General features: G+C 44.9%; 1 protein-coding gene across 2 annotated transcripts in view; it reads left to right on the top strand.

Moving 5' to 3' along the window:
- Nucleotides 1-9,360: 9,360 nt before the first annotated feature.
- The window catches only part of Fam120c (family with sequence similarity 120 member C), a 131,067-nt gene continuing 124,590 nt past the window's right edge, over nucleotides 9,361-15,837 (top strand). The window contains exon 1 of one of the 2 annotated variants that reach the window (XM_048441606.3): nucleotides 9,361-10,285. In XM_048441606.3, coding sequence (XP_048297563.1) covers nucleotides 9,602-10,285 — 684 coding nt within the window. In that variant the 5' untranslated portion in view covers nucleotides 9,361-9,601. The remainder of the gene's footprint in view (nucleotides 10,286-15,837) is intronic. The other variant, XM_048441609.3, reaches the window with a different exon arrangement.

Here is a 15,837-nt window from a genome sequence, read left to right as displayed (position 1 = left end):
CATTGCATCCCCTCACCATGTTCTCATTCCTTTTGAGTTTCTTTCTCTCATTTTTGTTTCATAAGACAGGGTCTGTGTGGCTCAGATTGACCTTGGCTTGCTATGTGGGCTGGCTTTGATCTCCCACTTCTTCTTTCTCCACCTAGGATTACAGGTGTGTGCCCCCACACCCAGCTTCTGCTTGCAGCTCTTCTGCCTTTGCTGCAGTCTCTCGCTGTCTCTTTAGTTGTCTTCCTCCTCTGGAGCCTGGGGTGGTTTCTGGTCCATGTGAACCTCTTCATCCCACAAGTCCTCTATTTGTTTTTAAATTTTTACTTTACTTTTATGTAGTGGGTATGAATGAGTATGTATCCACACGTGTATGTGGGGGTTGGTGTGCACACATGGATGCACCAGTGCCCATGGGAGCTGGAAGAAGGCATCAGAAGTTGGAGCTGCAGGCAGTTGTGGACTGCAGTTATGAGCACTGAGAAGTGAGCACAGGGCCTCTGCAGAAGCAGCAATAATGCTTAACTGAGCCATTGCTCCAGTCTCGTCTTTTTATGTTTTTTCTTTCTTTCTTGAGGCAGAGTCTCACACTACGTGGCCCAGGCTGGCCTGGGTCTCACTGTGTAGCCCAGCCCAACCTCAAGTTCTCGACCAGATTCTTATCTCAGCTTCCCCGAGTGTTCATATAATAGGCCTGAGCCATCACTTTGAGATGTGGCCCATGCTTACACAGCTACACAGCTCCGAAAGGGCACACATATGCGTGAGAAACTAGAGAGATCCCTTGGGGGGAGCTTCAGTGTTGCCCAATGTCTGGAAATAAGTCACAAGCTTAACTGGACTTCCTCCTCAGTTACAGAGGTCTTTAGATGTGCCAGGCTCATAACAAGCCCCTTTTCTGCCCAGAGAGACCCCGGCAGGCATTGTTGGCCGTGAATTGGATTCTCTGCTCCCACCTCAACAGAAAGGAGTCAGGGTTATAGCTCCACTTCAGATTCACATGCTGAGCACAACAGGAATTGGAATCTCTGTCTTATTATTTTTTTTCTGAAACACAGTTTCTCCGTAGCTTTGGAGCTATCCTGGAAATAGCTCTTGTATACCAGGCTGGCCTTGAACTCACAGAGATCCGCCTGCCTCTGCCTCCCAAGTGCTGGGATTAAAAGTGTGCACCACCACCGCCTGGATGAATCTCTGCCTTATTTAAGGTCACATCCTTATTTTTTTTTTAATTTGTCAATTTGTATGTGCATATGCACTTACAAATGTTGCCATAATGTATGTGTGGAGGTCAGAGGACAACTCCCAGGGGTCACTTCTCTCCTTCTACTAAGTGGCTTCCTGAGAAATGAACTGTTGGGGACCAGCCTTGACAAAAACACCTCTTACCAGGGTAGGGGCATGGGAATTTAGAAATATAAGTAAATAATACAGAGACATGTGAAAAATAACAGAACAGAAACCATAGAATGGTACCGGGAGGGCATTCCAATGAACACTGAAATCATCCACATTTAATTTTTCATATGCTTTTATACCCAATTCAAAAGGGGGAAGAATGTAATAAAAAACTTCTTTAACATGATACAAAGGGCAACTCAAACAGTTAATCGCTTTAACACTCTGAGACATCAAATCATTAGCATTCTGTTGTTTAGGCAGTAAAGCTACCCTAGACCACCATATCCTGAAGGCCACTTCCCCTGTGAACTCATAATTACAAAAGAAGGAGAAATACATTTGTGTATCCTGACCATCTGTCAGGATGGAATGGATCTACTTGTATGAGTTGTCTTCACGTCAAAAAAAGCAGGTAATCACGTCCTGAGTTGGGACGTGCAGTTACGCTTGTCAACCATTTTGAGCCACCTCCAAACTCTCTGACTATCAGACAAGGTGGAAATAGGCTCACGTTTTTGGGCCTCCACACTGAACACAGGTCTTTAGGCTTGGCAGCAAACCACTGCCAGCTGAACCATCTCACCAGCCCCCGAGGCCAAATTCTTAAGCCATTAATGCACCCATTTCTATGGAACTAGAAATGCCTAGGACCTTCTTGCTTTTGTGTTGTGATTAAACCCTGGGCCTTACATGTACTACACAAGTGCCCTACCACTGAAATATATCCGCAGCCCACCTTCTAATATAGTGATATTTTATTTATGTTTTATAAATAAAGTGTGCCTGAAGACAAGAAAGTAAAACTAAGCCACTAGAGAACAGGGGTGGTGTCACACACCTTTAATGTCCAGAGACAGAGGAAGATGGATCTCTGTGAGTTCAATGTCACCCTGGCCTATACAAGATCAATGCAGAAACAGATCCTGGTGGTGGTGACTCACACCTTTTATCCCAGCACTAGAGTGGCCCATAAACCGGGATGAGACAGGAACTTATTTTCTTTCAGTCTGAGGATTTCTTAGAGCTCTCTACTGGCTTGACTGCTTTGCTTTTCTGATCTTCAGGTTGAATCCCAATATCTGTGTCTGGGTTTTTATTATTCATGCTACATCTTCTATGTTAAATGGATCTAACATTTGCAGGGAGACAACTCTTGCCCCCTTTTCTGTGGGGAAGCAAGACTGAACTGAGGTGCTGTGCAGTTTTCAAGGGTCAAGTAGTGTATCAGGCCTCCTAGAGCCCAAGTTGCTGGAGGGCAACGATCCAGGAATTCTTCCAAGTCTAGGAAAGATGCATACCCATTTCCATCGAGCTCCAGACTTCTTGAACATATGTCATTTGGGTATTGAGGCAGCCAACCAAATGGTAACTTGGGATCCCCATAACAGCCTCTAGAAATCAGCTCTGCCCCACCCATTTTAAGTGGCAACTCTTACATCCTCTTTAAGTAGCAGCTCTTACATCCAGGTTCTGCTTTGGAATTTGTCCTATGAGCTTATCTGTCTTCATCTGGTTTTTGTTTTGTTTTGTTTTCCTGATCTATCTTGTGCCAGGCGGCAACAATTTTGTTTTCTCTCTGCTGGCCTGGGAAGCTTTAAGCAAGTCCCCACCCCAAGTTCTCTGAAGGCTGGTGCTTCCCAGCCCCTCAGTGCAGCGCTGCACACGTGCCCCATCCCTGGTAGCCACCATGTGTTCTATCCCGGGGTTGGCAGCAAGCCCAGGGTTTCCTTCAGCAGAGGGCTTTCCCTCTTGACAGTACAAGGGCGAATGTTACTCATTTCCATTTATTGCTGTCCTCTAGGAAGTCTTCTTATCCCTGCAATCCAGCCACACCATGGAGAGGTTAAGCTCCCTCTCCAGCAACAGAAGAAGGACTTCCTAGGCGAATTGTGGACCCTTCCTGAGCCTCTGAAGTCTGTCTTGGCACAAACAGATGGCAGGAGGTTTCAGAACTGGGGAGAAGTGGTTGGTGTCCACTCTATTCCTTTTCTTTCACTTGAAGAGCTTTTTGTAATATTAGGAATCATTACCATTAGAGACTAAAGACCTGTGAGGATTTGCTCTGATTTTTGGGAATATCCACAGGAAGGCACATAGTGAACACAAAACAGCAGCCATGTGCCAGCACTTTCTAGGCTTGTGGTTATGTAAAGAAAGAGAATAAACAAACAGACGAGGTCCCTTTTAAGCTGGATCTTGGAAAAGGAATAGAAGTGATTTCTCCAGTGGAGAAAAACATGAGGTTTCTGACCGCCCCTGCCGTCACCACACGCCTGTGCCTGTCATCCAGATGAAAGGGGTACAGAATGTTCCAGGGGAAGAGAGCTCCCAGTAACCTGCACGAAGAGGGTATGGGCAAAGGGCACAGCACGAAACCCCACTTCAGAATGGTCAGAAGCTCTGAGATTCTGCAAATGAATTGGTAACACCATGATTGTTTCCTCCAGGCTGGACACGATGGCTTTCATCTTGAATCAGAGTAGCTCAGAGAGAGTGGGGAAACACATGAGGCTGTGCCCTTTCTCGGGGATGTATAAGCCTGTTAACAATGGCTGCAGGGAGGATGGTATGTCAGCAGCATAGCTACATGTCACTCAACTTTGCTCCTGTAAGTAAACCTGGATAAGCTAATTGGTTCACCAACAACCAAACCACCTGCTTTCTTCCAGTACCCAGTTCTATTCTTATAGTGGTATCGAACTTGTTGAAGAAAATTTTGAGTCTCTCTTTCACAGATGCAGTCAGAGTTCAAGAAGTTATGCAATTGGTAAAGCTACCTCCCTAATAAGAAGCGGAATGGATTGGAACCCAGGCCTTGTTTCCAGGACACATCCCCTTCTGCTTCCAGGCCTTGTTTCCAGGACACATCCCCTTCTGCTTCCAGGGCTTTGGCATCTGCCATTTCTACCTTCTCTATGGCCTATACCCACTGTACTTTCCCCTGGGTTGCACATGCATGTTAATAAGACACTTGTGTCTATGTAAAGAGAGCAAATTTGAACCAGTTTTATCAAGAAGGGGATTTATAAAGATAGAGGCCTCACAAAATCCAGCAATAATGCAAATGGACCTTAGAAACAAAGGTATATATTATTTGATATACCTGCGATTTCCTCCTAACTCTATCCCAAATTCTCTGGGAAAGTTCATGAAAGGTGATCTCATACAGCCCAAACAATAAAGAGTACAGAGACAACCTAATAGCTGTTTACCCATAATGCTCTTCTTGGTTGCTCTATATACATGAAACATGTATGCCGCCCCCCATAAATACAATTAGAAACATGCCTACCTCAACCAAATACGTGGATAACTAACTGAAAATCATCAGCAACTACTAATCCCGATATGATGACATCACATGGAGATACCCCATCTTCCTCTAGTTCAGTCACAATAAAATGTGACTCCCTGGAATCTTGCAATCTCTGATGAATGTAGCTTTCACCAGTCGATTAATATGTAACAGTACAGAAATAAACACGTTCAAAATTCCCTTTCAGGGACGAAGGCACACATTGATCCATCACTAAATCTGAGAATGTACCCTTTCACCTGGATTGGTATGACAGAAATAAATCTCAGGTATAGGAAAAACCATGGGAGTCCTTTGCGTATTTTGTTCTTACTTAACCAGGCTGTACTTAGGCCAGGATTGTGCTCAAGATGAGGTTCTTAAGTTTGGAAATGCGTTTGAATTTCCCAGATGGCAAGAGGGGTCTGCAAACGCACCAGTACACCCCTTTCATAGCCCTGTACTAAGAGATTTGGCCTAATTAACAAGGCGTCTAGCAACCCAAGGCCAAATCACCAGGAGAATGCAGTGTGCCATTCAGGAAAAACAAGGCTATCAAAAGAATTCTGTTTGTTGTACCCAATAACTAATCCACTTTAGAACATTTACTAAAAGGCCCCTTTTATAATTGTCAATCCTTCTTCTGTCCCCTAGAGACATGTGCATCACTCCTACAACTCAGGAGTGGCTTTCCTAACGACCTGTGAGACAGTCCTTGGAAACCTAATTGTCAGGAACAATAGGGCCTCTGTCTGTCTGCCCCCATGTTGGTAGGACAGAAATCTAATTCCCAGCCAGCATGCACACTTGAACCAATCACATTTCTATTGATCAGTCTTGTGTATTTTTTTTTACTCCCTTGATGCTATTCCAGCCCACCCTGTTTCCTCCTGTATTCCCCATTCTCCCACTCTTCTCTGTCCAAATGGAAACAAAGCTCAGCTCGTCCCTTACCATCAGTGGCTAGTGAGTAAACTGTTTACAACACTATGTCTGACTTCGTTTATCTTTGACACTACTAAAAGCACAGATTTCTACACTCAATGTTTCTAAGGCTAGAAATCTAGCGTTAGACTTGAGAAAATCCTGTTCAGAATCATTCGCAGGTTTTGGTGATGTGTTGATCCAGAAGTACTGCTCTGGATGGCCAATTATGATCCTGGTTCACCAGATGTGATTGCCTACTGGCAAAAATGCTCGAAATCTTTATTTGAATGAAAACTGATTTCACGTTGGGAGATCTCCCAGTAACAAGTGTTAATAACAGGTAGTCAAAATCTTGTCGTTGGTCTCCTTTCTCTTCCCTTCTCTTTGCCAGCGCTGAGGCTGGAGCTCCTGGTTTTGCACATGCTAAGCAAGTGCTCTAGCACAGTTGCAGCTTCTATTTCTTGATACTCTAAGGATGTGGCTCATTCCCTCTGCCCTTCTGCTCAAGACCTTCTCTATCAGAGACCCGAAAGGAAACAGAAGCTGAGCTCAGTACTGGTTTGCTTGGTTTTTATTTGTCCATGGTGCTGAGGACTGGAAGCTGGTAAGAACTCTACTACTGAACTACATGCCCAGCCCCAGGACTTCTCTTTCAGTCCTGGGAACCATAAGTAACTGCTTCACTACCACATCTTACAAAATGTCAACACCCTTCCTATCAACGGAACCTAGAGGATTGCTGTCTTTATCAGCTCCACATATTCAGGGTTTGTAATTTACCATGCCTCATTTCTGGATTGGTTACTCTTTTTGTAACCAAATGTAATAAACTCACTACATTTGTGAGTGCAAAGACAAAATAAGCAAACGAAAAGCACAGCCGAGATAAAAAGGAGCAGAGAAACATTTCTTACTCAAAGCAGATAGGAGACCATGAGTATCTCAGCCAGCATGGCTTTGGGATTGACCTGATTTGGGGCAATGGAGAATGAAGAAATGGCAGGACACATCCTGAAAAGCTGGGATTGTGTGGGCCTAGCACCCTGATGGAGAGCCAGCAGCAATAGCCTGGAAACTCAGCACATTTATCATACACAGCAGTAATGGGAGGCCCCTTAGCTAATCTCGGTAGGGGAGCTCTGTAGGGAGCCATCTTAGGCTGCAGTCACTGGGGAGGAGGAAGCCTTGATACTTTCCACGCCCACTAGTAGCATCATTCCCATGAGTCTGGGGCCTTGGGGTCCTTGACATTGCTGTGTTCAGGTCATTCATGCTCGTTCACACGGGGTATGCTCTTTCCCTACACATGGGAGTTAATTCCAAAGTACTGCCTTCTTTGAACAAAGGAATGAGGGATTAGGGAGCCTACAGAGTCATATAGGAAAGCACTGTAGCGGGGGCAATATTTGTGTGCCTGCTCAGTTAAGGAGTACAGTCCCAAGTATGCTGTTTAAAAGCCTCATTTAAGAGGGAAAGATACAAATTCTAGACATCGCTCAAGTTCACAGAGCATTAAAAGGCTTAACAGGTAGAAGAGGAATACTCTGTGAATTCTCAGCTTTTTGCACAAAGTTTTAGCAGAAAATAAAGAAAAGGACGCTTTCATGTATGTAAAGGTGCACTCGTGTGTCCAGATGTGCATTCTTATGTGTGCCTGTGGAAACCACAGGGCAAAATTTGGATATCATTCCTTAGGAGTCCTCCACCTCAGTTTTTTTTCAAAGATAAACATTTATTACTCAAACAAGAGGGAGAGAAAGAAAGGCAGAAACAGAAAAGGGAAGAGGAAAAGGAAAACACGTGTGCACACGCCGAGAGAGGGGGACAGAAGAGAAGAGCTCCACCTCAGTTTTTGAGACGGGGTCTCTTATTGATCTGAAACTTATCAATTAGACAGGCTGCCTGGCCACTGAGTCTTAGGAAACATGTCTCTGCTTACCCAGCACTGGGATTACAAGTGCACTGCGCCGAGTCTGGCTTTTTCATGTGGTCTCTGAGGGCTGAACTCAGGTCGTCGTGTTTGTGAAGCAAGCATTTTAACCAGGGAGCCATCTCACCAGCCCAGAGGGGATAGCTTGAAGGTAGAGTAATGCAGGAGTTTGCCTCTGAAGATGTCTCATTTGTGGCTAGCATTTTCATAAGTGCCTTATGATTCGATTCTTTTTGTTGTCTTGGGGGTTTAGTTTTTTCTTTATTGTTTGTTTTGTTTCATTTATATCACTGACTGACCCGGAAAACACTAGCTTCAAAGTTGTGTCAATCCTCTTGCCTCAACTTTCCAAATGTTTCCTTTACAGCTGTAAGCCACCACACCCAGTTAGAATACTATAAGATAATATAAGAATACGTGAACATACTAGTATTTGTTTACTTTCTTGGTTCCTGAAAACCACTAGGTAGCCTTGGCCTGGAGCTTAAGGCGATTGTCCTGTTTCAACCTCCTGAGCACTGGGGTTGGGAGCATACACCACCATGCCTAAGATGACAGTGTTTGTTTCTGCTGTAACCTTATCAACTTAACAAGGAGTGGGCCAATTTCTAGGAAAGGGATGCTGGGCAAACTATCTAGGAAGCACATTTTACTAAAAATACGTTCTCATCTTTCATGCCTTCAAGCCACTGCCCTCCTGTTCACTTTGCTTCACCATCCCTGCCATTCTGGATCTATGTAACTCTTTTCAAAGATTCCTTTTTGGAATTTGTAGCTTGTTTGTATTTTCTTCGTAACAGACCATTCTGACATCATTCATCATGATCACTTCTGGGTTCTGCACTTTCGTGTTCTGTTGGTCACCTTTCAGGAGATTCCAAGGCAGATGTGACTATTCTTCAGTGCAGATCTTATTTTCTGCTCTATTCTGGCTGAAAGGGCGGGCCCTAAAAGCTAGACAGAAGATGGACATTACGTGGATTTCATCGTAGAGGCATGCTGAAAACAGAGTTTTCAAAAGATTGTCATCCAATTAGAACCCTGGCAGCTATTTTGAATTGCTCTCTCATGGGCAAATCCCTAACCATATGGCATAGCTTAGTGAGTACCAATAAAGTTCAGATTCTGGGTGAATTTGTGTGGGTGTTTTATCTCCCTGACCAGAGATCCTAAGGGCAAATTACAGTCAATTTCATTTTTGTCTGTACATTGTCTTAGGTAAATGTTTTATTATTCCTGAGGGAAACAACTCTTCAAAGAATGACATTAGCTAAAAACGATGGTAATGGTTGTTATGTTTCATGTGTGTGTTCTCGTCCAGTCATTTCAAATTATGCATATCATCTTTTCTATGGAAGGGAAAATTCTCCCTCTCAGGGAACTTTAGCTCACTTTAGCCAAATTCAATCAATCCACTGTACTTCCTTTCCCATGATGCATCACCTCCATTCCTTTCCCTGGGAATGGCGGTATAATATCCTGAGGCAACGCAGTTGGCTACAAGGAGTTTTGGTGCAAATCCTATACACACATTTTCATATCCCGTTTCTTCTGACGTTGTGCACATCAAGGCCTGACCTGGGTGGCTGTCTGGTTCTTCCACTGCATCTTGAGGCCATCCACGAAAAGACTACAACTCCCAGGATGCCCATCCGCCCCGCCCACTCCCCTCCCCCAGCTAGAAAGCGAGTATCACAGAGAAGACGAGGCAACATGGCTCCCGGAGGTGGAAGGCAGAAGCTTCACCCGCTTTGAAGCAGTGAAGAAGAGCATCGGAGGGCAACGGAAAAAAGAGAAGTGACTAGAAATTGTCGTCGCTTTTACCTCTCCAGCCTCTTCTGAGTCTGGTCAGCCTCACTTCTGCTCTCCACCCGCACCCAGTCTGTGGTCTCCTCCCCTCCCCGCCCACGTTCCCTCGCCCCTCCCGCCGCCAACCCTTTCCCCGCCCCCCCTCGCCCCTACCCCCCGCGAAGTGCGCACGCGCCCGCCTCCAGCTTCGCGCGGGGATCGCCGCCTGGTCCGCTTGCGCAGCCGCTGTTCCTTCTGCCCACGGAGGAAGCATGGGCGTCCAGGGCTTCCAAGAGTTCCTGGAGAAGCGCTGTCCCGGGGCTGTGGTGCCCGTGGACCTCCTCAAACTCGCGCGCACCGTCTCGCGCCAGCAGCAGCAGCAGCACCTGCACCGCCAGCTGCCTCCAGCAGCCCTAGCGCCCGGGGCTCCACGCATCACCAGGGGCTCTGCTCCTCTGCCGCCGCCGCTCCCGCCCGCCGCCTTTGGCGCTTACTCCGGGGGCGCGGGGCCGACTCGGCACCATCACCCTGCTCACCATTTCCACCATCACGGCCAAGCGCCGCCAGGGCTGCATCCGCCGCCGCCCCCTCCGCTGCCTGGGGCTCGGGTATTGGTAGATGCGGGCTCGGCGCTGCCGCGGCTCTATGGTGGCTACCAGACGGATTGGGTTTGTGGCGGCCAGTGGAATGCCATGCTGGGCTACTTGTCAGCGCTGTGCCAGGCTTGTGCCTATCCGGGCGGCGACGGCCTGGAGCTGGTGGTCATGTTCCCTGGGGGCCTGGGGAAAGACCGACTGGCCGAATGGGGCCGTCGGTGCCAGGCGGAGCGGCAGACTGCGCAACTGATCGTGGGACACGTGGGCAACAAGGGCACCCCTCCACCGCGGGCCTGGTTCCTGCCACCTGCCTGCCTGAGCCACTGCGTGAGGCTAGCACTCATCCGCTTCCGGGTCAAGGTGAGGGAGGGGTCAGATTTTAAATGAAATGTCCCACACCTGTTCCTTCCAGACTAAACACCTAACCATTTACTGACTTACCTGCCACTCACTCAGTCAGCTAACCTACTGGCGACCATTTTATCCACCTATGCCCTCTTCACATGGCCTCCTACCAATTCACGTACCTACATGGCTGTATCTCTATCCATGTCGTCATAGCAACCTCCTTACCCCATTGGCCTACCTGTTGGCTTTAGCAGAATTGACTCAGTTTCTTTGGGGCTTCATGTTTCTCTTGCTATCATCTCCCTCAAACTGAAATAGTTTTTTTCCCCTTCATTTTCCAGTTGACATTCTCTCCCGTATCTCTTTTCAACCTCATGGCAAATAAAACAGATGTTAGTCGAACACCTTCCTTCTTTTTTTCCCCATCCATTGAATCCTTTCCATTGCAGCATGCTTTTATCTTGGCATGCCTTAGCCCAAAGAAACAGTCCACTGAGTGAGTCACTGTTTAGGAAGATGACCGCACTGAGTAGGGAGTTTCAAAGACACGAATGAGACACCGTTCCTGGTCTTGGCAGATCAAATATGGAACATTTATTTCATGGTGTAAATATGCGTGTTGATTATACTTTCTGGTACAGTAAGTACAGTACCTGTTTGGGTAGGTGGGTGGTTTGATATCTGTGGGCTGAAATGATCTAGGGAAACTTCCTGAAGATGCCAGACCTTACCTACGTCTGTGAGAACTGGCTAGGTTTGAATGGTTCACAGCTTTTGGAGGAGGTTGTTTTAAATAGTTACAGAAATCGAGCAGAAACAAAAAGAAATACCAAGTGTGTGAGACCCCCATGGGCTTAAATGTAAGTCCAGTATGTGAGTAGTAAGTTGGACCGCTGCATATGGAGCTTGGGGAAAAGCTTGGCAGCATCCCCGGTTCTTGGCACCACTGCTATTACGCTGTTGCTTTCCCATACTCTTAGGTTTCAAGTTCCTACGTGTAGAGAATAGTAAGGCTTGAGAAGGAAGGAGAAACAGAAAAGCAGCACAGGGTTAGGTAGAAGAATTTGCAAACCGGTTTCCCAACCAGAGTTTTGGGGGATGTCCTCTCAGGATTGGGGGGTTTGGGAATTGAGAAACTAAACAGGTGGCAGCTGGTGGAGTAAAGAAGCAATAGAGACAGAAAGCTATGCTGCGTAGAGATAGATATTGCAGAGGTTAGAGACTGTGGCTAGAATCCTCTGAGGCTAGGCATGGAGCGCTCAGCACCAAATCTGTGCCTGGACTTCATAGATTATAGCTTTTTCAATGTGAAAAGCCAGAACTGGGCTGGGGCAGAGCTCAGTTGTAGAGTGTCATTACTAAGCAGGAGACCCTTGCTTCTAGCTCCTAACCCTGCATTCAAAACAATCTAATCGGGAGCTAACTTATAACTGCACCAGAACCCCACTTGCCTGTTTTCCTGACTGAACTTTTCAAAGCAGATTCGTTTGCAGTCATGCATTCCTTGCAAATTGTTTTTAATGGCACAACCCAGGCTTCAAGGGATTTTTATTTATTTACCCCATTGTTTTTTATCTTGCCATTGCTGGCAAATTGACTATGTTAGTGGGGCAGGGTTTTGCCTTTTTTGTGGGGGGTGGGCTTGTGCTGGGGACGTGCTTTGCTGTTGGACTACACCTGCAGCCCTTAAGTGCTTTAAAAAAATTGTCTCATTGGATCATTACAGTAACCTATGAAGCAGTATTGCCCATTTTCCAATTAGGGGAACTCAGTGGACCGAGGTGCTTTACACACGTGCCCAGCGATAACCTAGTAAGAAATGATAGAGCTGGAATTCTGGGATTTGTGTCCATGAAGTCTGACTCCACAGCTTGTGTTCTTAGCAACAGTGTTGAAAGATGAATCTTTCTAAAGAGGCACCCTGGTTAGATTATTACCTCACTGGCACCTAGAGAAAAGCAGGCTCTGTTTATCCGCTTGTGTTCCTTTACCAAGTGCTTGCTGGTTAGTGAGTACTGTGCTGGTTGCAGAGAATTCACAATAATGACTCTCCAGGGAGCCAGGCTTTAGTAAAGACTGAAAACAAAATATAAATACTCTGCTAATTCCACTCAATGAAAAATGCAGCCTATTTGCAGGGGGCATGATGATTTATTTCTTAGTGAGTGAGGAACATGTGCCAGTGCCTTTCCAGATTGGCCAGGAAGAGGGTTAGGGTAGTAAAAAGATGCTACTTCTTCCCCCATCCATTGAATCTTTTCCATTTCAGCATGCTTTTATCTTGGCATGCCTTAGCCCAAACAAACAGTCCACTGATAGTGGCCAAGGTTATGGAGACCTAGAGCAGCTTGTTCGTGAATGCTGAGTAGGGAACTATTATCATATTTACAACTATTATTTGCTGAATAGGTTTTGATTGATAGTTGGCAGGAGAGAGGAACCCCGTAGGTCTGAATTTATTTATACTCTCCGCCAGTCAAAACTTTTGAGAACCAACTCTAAGTGTATTTTGTCATATTTAACACAGGTTTTTTTTGCAACAAGTTCCCATGTATTCCAAGCTATTTTTGAATTCGTTGTATAGCCATGGCTGTGCTTGAATTCTTTCTGATTGTCCTGCCTCTACCTCTCGAGTGCAGGGATCAAACTTGGTGCACTCTCAGTTGTTTTTTATTTTAAATCTCAGTAGTGGTCATGAACAGTCACGTATGCCTGCATAATTCCAGGTACTCAAGAGGCTGAGGCAGAAGGATGCTTGAGCCTTGGAGTTTGAGGTCAATCTGGTAATGTAGTGAGACACCATCTGTAAGCATTACACACACACAAAAATGATGGCTTGGATAGATCCTAAGAGAAGAGATTGTAGGAGTGATTTCTAAAAAGTTTTTAGACATACACACCTCATCACAGTCTTCACGGAGCCTGAGGCAGTTCTGAGATGAATAGCGAGGCACGTCTCAAAAAAAAAAAAAAAAAACCCAAAGTTAAGAGCATGTACTCCTCTTGCAGAGACTCTGAGTTCCCAGCACCCATCATAGGTGGCTTACAACTGTAACCCCAGCTCCGGGTATCTGACGCTCTCTTCTGGATTCTGTGAACAGATGCATGCACACACATACACACAAACACATAAGCAAAAGTGTGTAAAGTGTGACTGACTCAAGAATTGTGTAACTAGTGTTGATGCTCTTAGCTCTCTTGGCTGTGATCAGCAACTTTGTTGTTGGCGTGATGAAGAATGGCTTGGATTGTGGTGCAGACATGAAAGAGTATGGGTCAACAACTGTTCATTGCCTTTTCCGAACTGCATTCTGTCTTGAAGGTGGCAATTTTTCACATGGGTGATTTGCATATGGAGCATTTCTTTTGTTTGAATATTGGTGCTTCAGAACAAAAACTGGATCTCTATTGTGCCTTGTTTTTGTTCTTTAGAAGTCAAGGTGAACCTTTATTTTTAATCTCATTTTCATTTTTAATAGAGAATAAAGAAGTAGCAGGATTAAATACTTGATAAAGTGCTGTATTATCTGTTTAGCTTTAGACAAATTTGGACTTCATAAAAATTTTGATGTCTATTGTTGAAATGTTTGTAATTTGGTTTGTCATAATTATTTGCTCAGTATACCTTTGTAAGTGAAAACAACCAGTAGCAAGAAAATTTAGTAACCCCCAAGTTCCTGGCCCCATTCCCTTCCAAGGGTCTCAGAAATAGAGTAACATAGGGTAGGCTTAGACTGCCTCGGGAGATGATGCAATGTAATGCAGGCAAATGGAAGCTTTATTGAATGGTTGTTGTAAATGAGCAAAAAGATAAGCCCTCCACTTCACAGTTGTCTTAGAAGGCAACTAAGTGGGCTGATGGAAAAGGAAAAGGTTTGGTTGTGTCAGAAATCCTATTGGTGGTACGTGAATAACCAGACTCGGGAACTCTTTCTGGGTGCAGGTGCTGTTTGTGCTTTCCTCCTGATTGTTTACTAATCCTGTCATCGAGACTGAAAAGCCCATGGTTGTAGATACGAAACAATCATGCAAGCTCTCGCTGTCACTTCTTGAGCACCAAGTTGGGTATAAAATGTTTTTAAACAGTGTCGTGTGTTAATCTTTGCCAGATGTACTTTATCCTCCCCATTTTACAGTTAAATAACTTAAATGCAAAGAGGGAAAATATAGGTTGAGGATTTTAATATAGTGCAGTGTTGAACAAGGAAGATCCTGGGTTCAGTCCTTAGGATCAAAGCCAAACCAAACCAAGCATATTTTGGTGCTGTGGATTAGCACCTATGCATGATTGATACCTACTGAACCACTGAACGAAAACCCAGATCCAGTCATTTTCTTTTGGGAGAGGAGGTGGGCTCTGGTAAGCGAGCTATAAAAGTCATTAGAGCTCTACTGCTTACTTAGTCTTTCTGCAGAATCACGCAACATTTTCTCTTGGAACATCTTTTTGTGTAAGGTTGTGTACTTTTATTGACTTAAGTGCAGAGAAACAGAATTGTTGAGCATTGCATTTGTGCCAGCAATGCTGAAATTCACAGTCCTGCCAATACAAGACAAATGTCTTAGCTAATTGCCAAGTGAATCACACAGTGATGTTTAGGAATTCAGAAGTAGCAATCCCTTTCTGTGCACAAATAATTGGGTATGTGTGTGTGTGCGCGCGCTTGTGTGTGTGTGTGTGAGAGTGCTAATGGAACCTGGAACCTCACACATGTAGATAAGCATACTTCTCTTAAGGTCCCTGGTCTCATAATAATCTTTTCAATATAAATCAGTCTTACTTCTTTTAAGCCATTATCCTTATCTCCTTTCTTTGTTTCCCCCCATTATTCTTGAGAAAAGACTATTCTTATTCCTTAATCTGTTGCCACTTAAGTTTTTTTATTTGATGTGGGGGTGGAGGGTGTGTGTATGTGTGTGCATATAAAGTGGGTGCATGTGTAGCACAATGTGAGTGTGGAGGTCAGAGGACAAACAGTCTCTTCCACCTGTGGGCCCTGGGGATTGATTTCAGATCATCAGACTTGGAAGTACATTAACTGAGCCTTCTCCCTGGCCTTTTATTGCCACTTTTAAAAACATTTTAAAAGTGTTTCGTTTTTAACATTTGTGTGTTCGTGTGCAAGTGCCTACATATGTGTATATACATGTATGTATGGGCACAAGTGTGCTGTGGTTTGTGTGTGCCTGTCAGAGATCAGCTTGTGGGAGGAAGTTCTCTCCAATATGTGGGTTCTAGGAGTGGAACTCAGATTGTTAGACTTGGCAGCAAGCAGCTATACCTGCTGCACTATTTTGATGACTAAAATAATTTTTTAGTTAGCATGCACAGTAATGGGTTTCATTTTAATCTGTTCGTATGTGTATATCATTGTAATTTGCTCCTATTCATCTCCATCATCATCTTCTTTGCCTTACCTGCTGTTGGGTTGCCCTTCCTCTTCCCAGATAATACTGTTTTCATCACTCATGTTAAAATGCATATATACAGCTTGCATGTCGTATTTTTAAATTTTTGATCCTGCATATGCAAGAAAACGTGTAATATTCGATTACTTTCTTTT

The sequence above is a fragment of the Myodes glareolus genome, chromosome X, assembly GCF_982192425.1.
Source record: "Myodes glareolus chromosome X, mMyoGla1.1, whole genome shotgun sequence".
Lineage (NCBI taxonomy): Eukaryota > Metazoa > Chordata > Mammalia > Rodentia > Cricetidae > Myodes > Myodes glareolus.
This window is presented reverse-complemented; position numbering and strand designations above follow the sequence as displayed.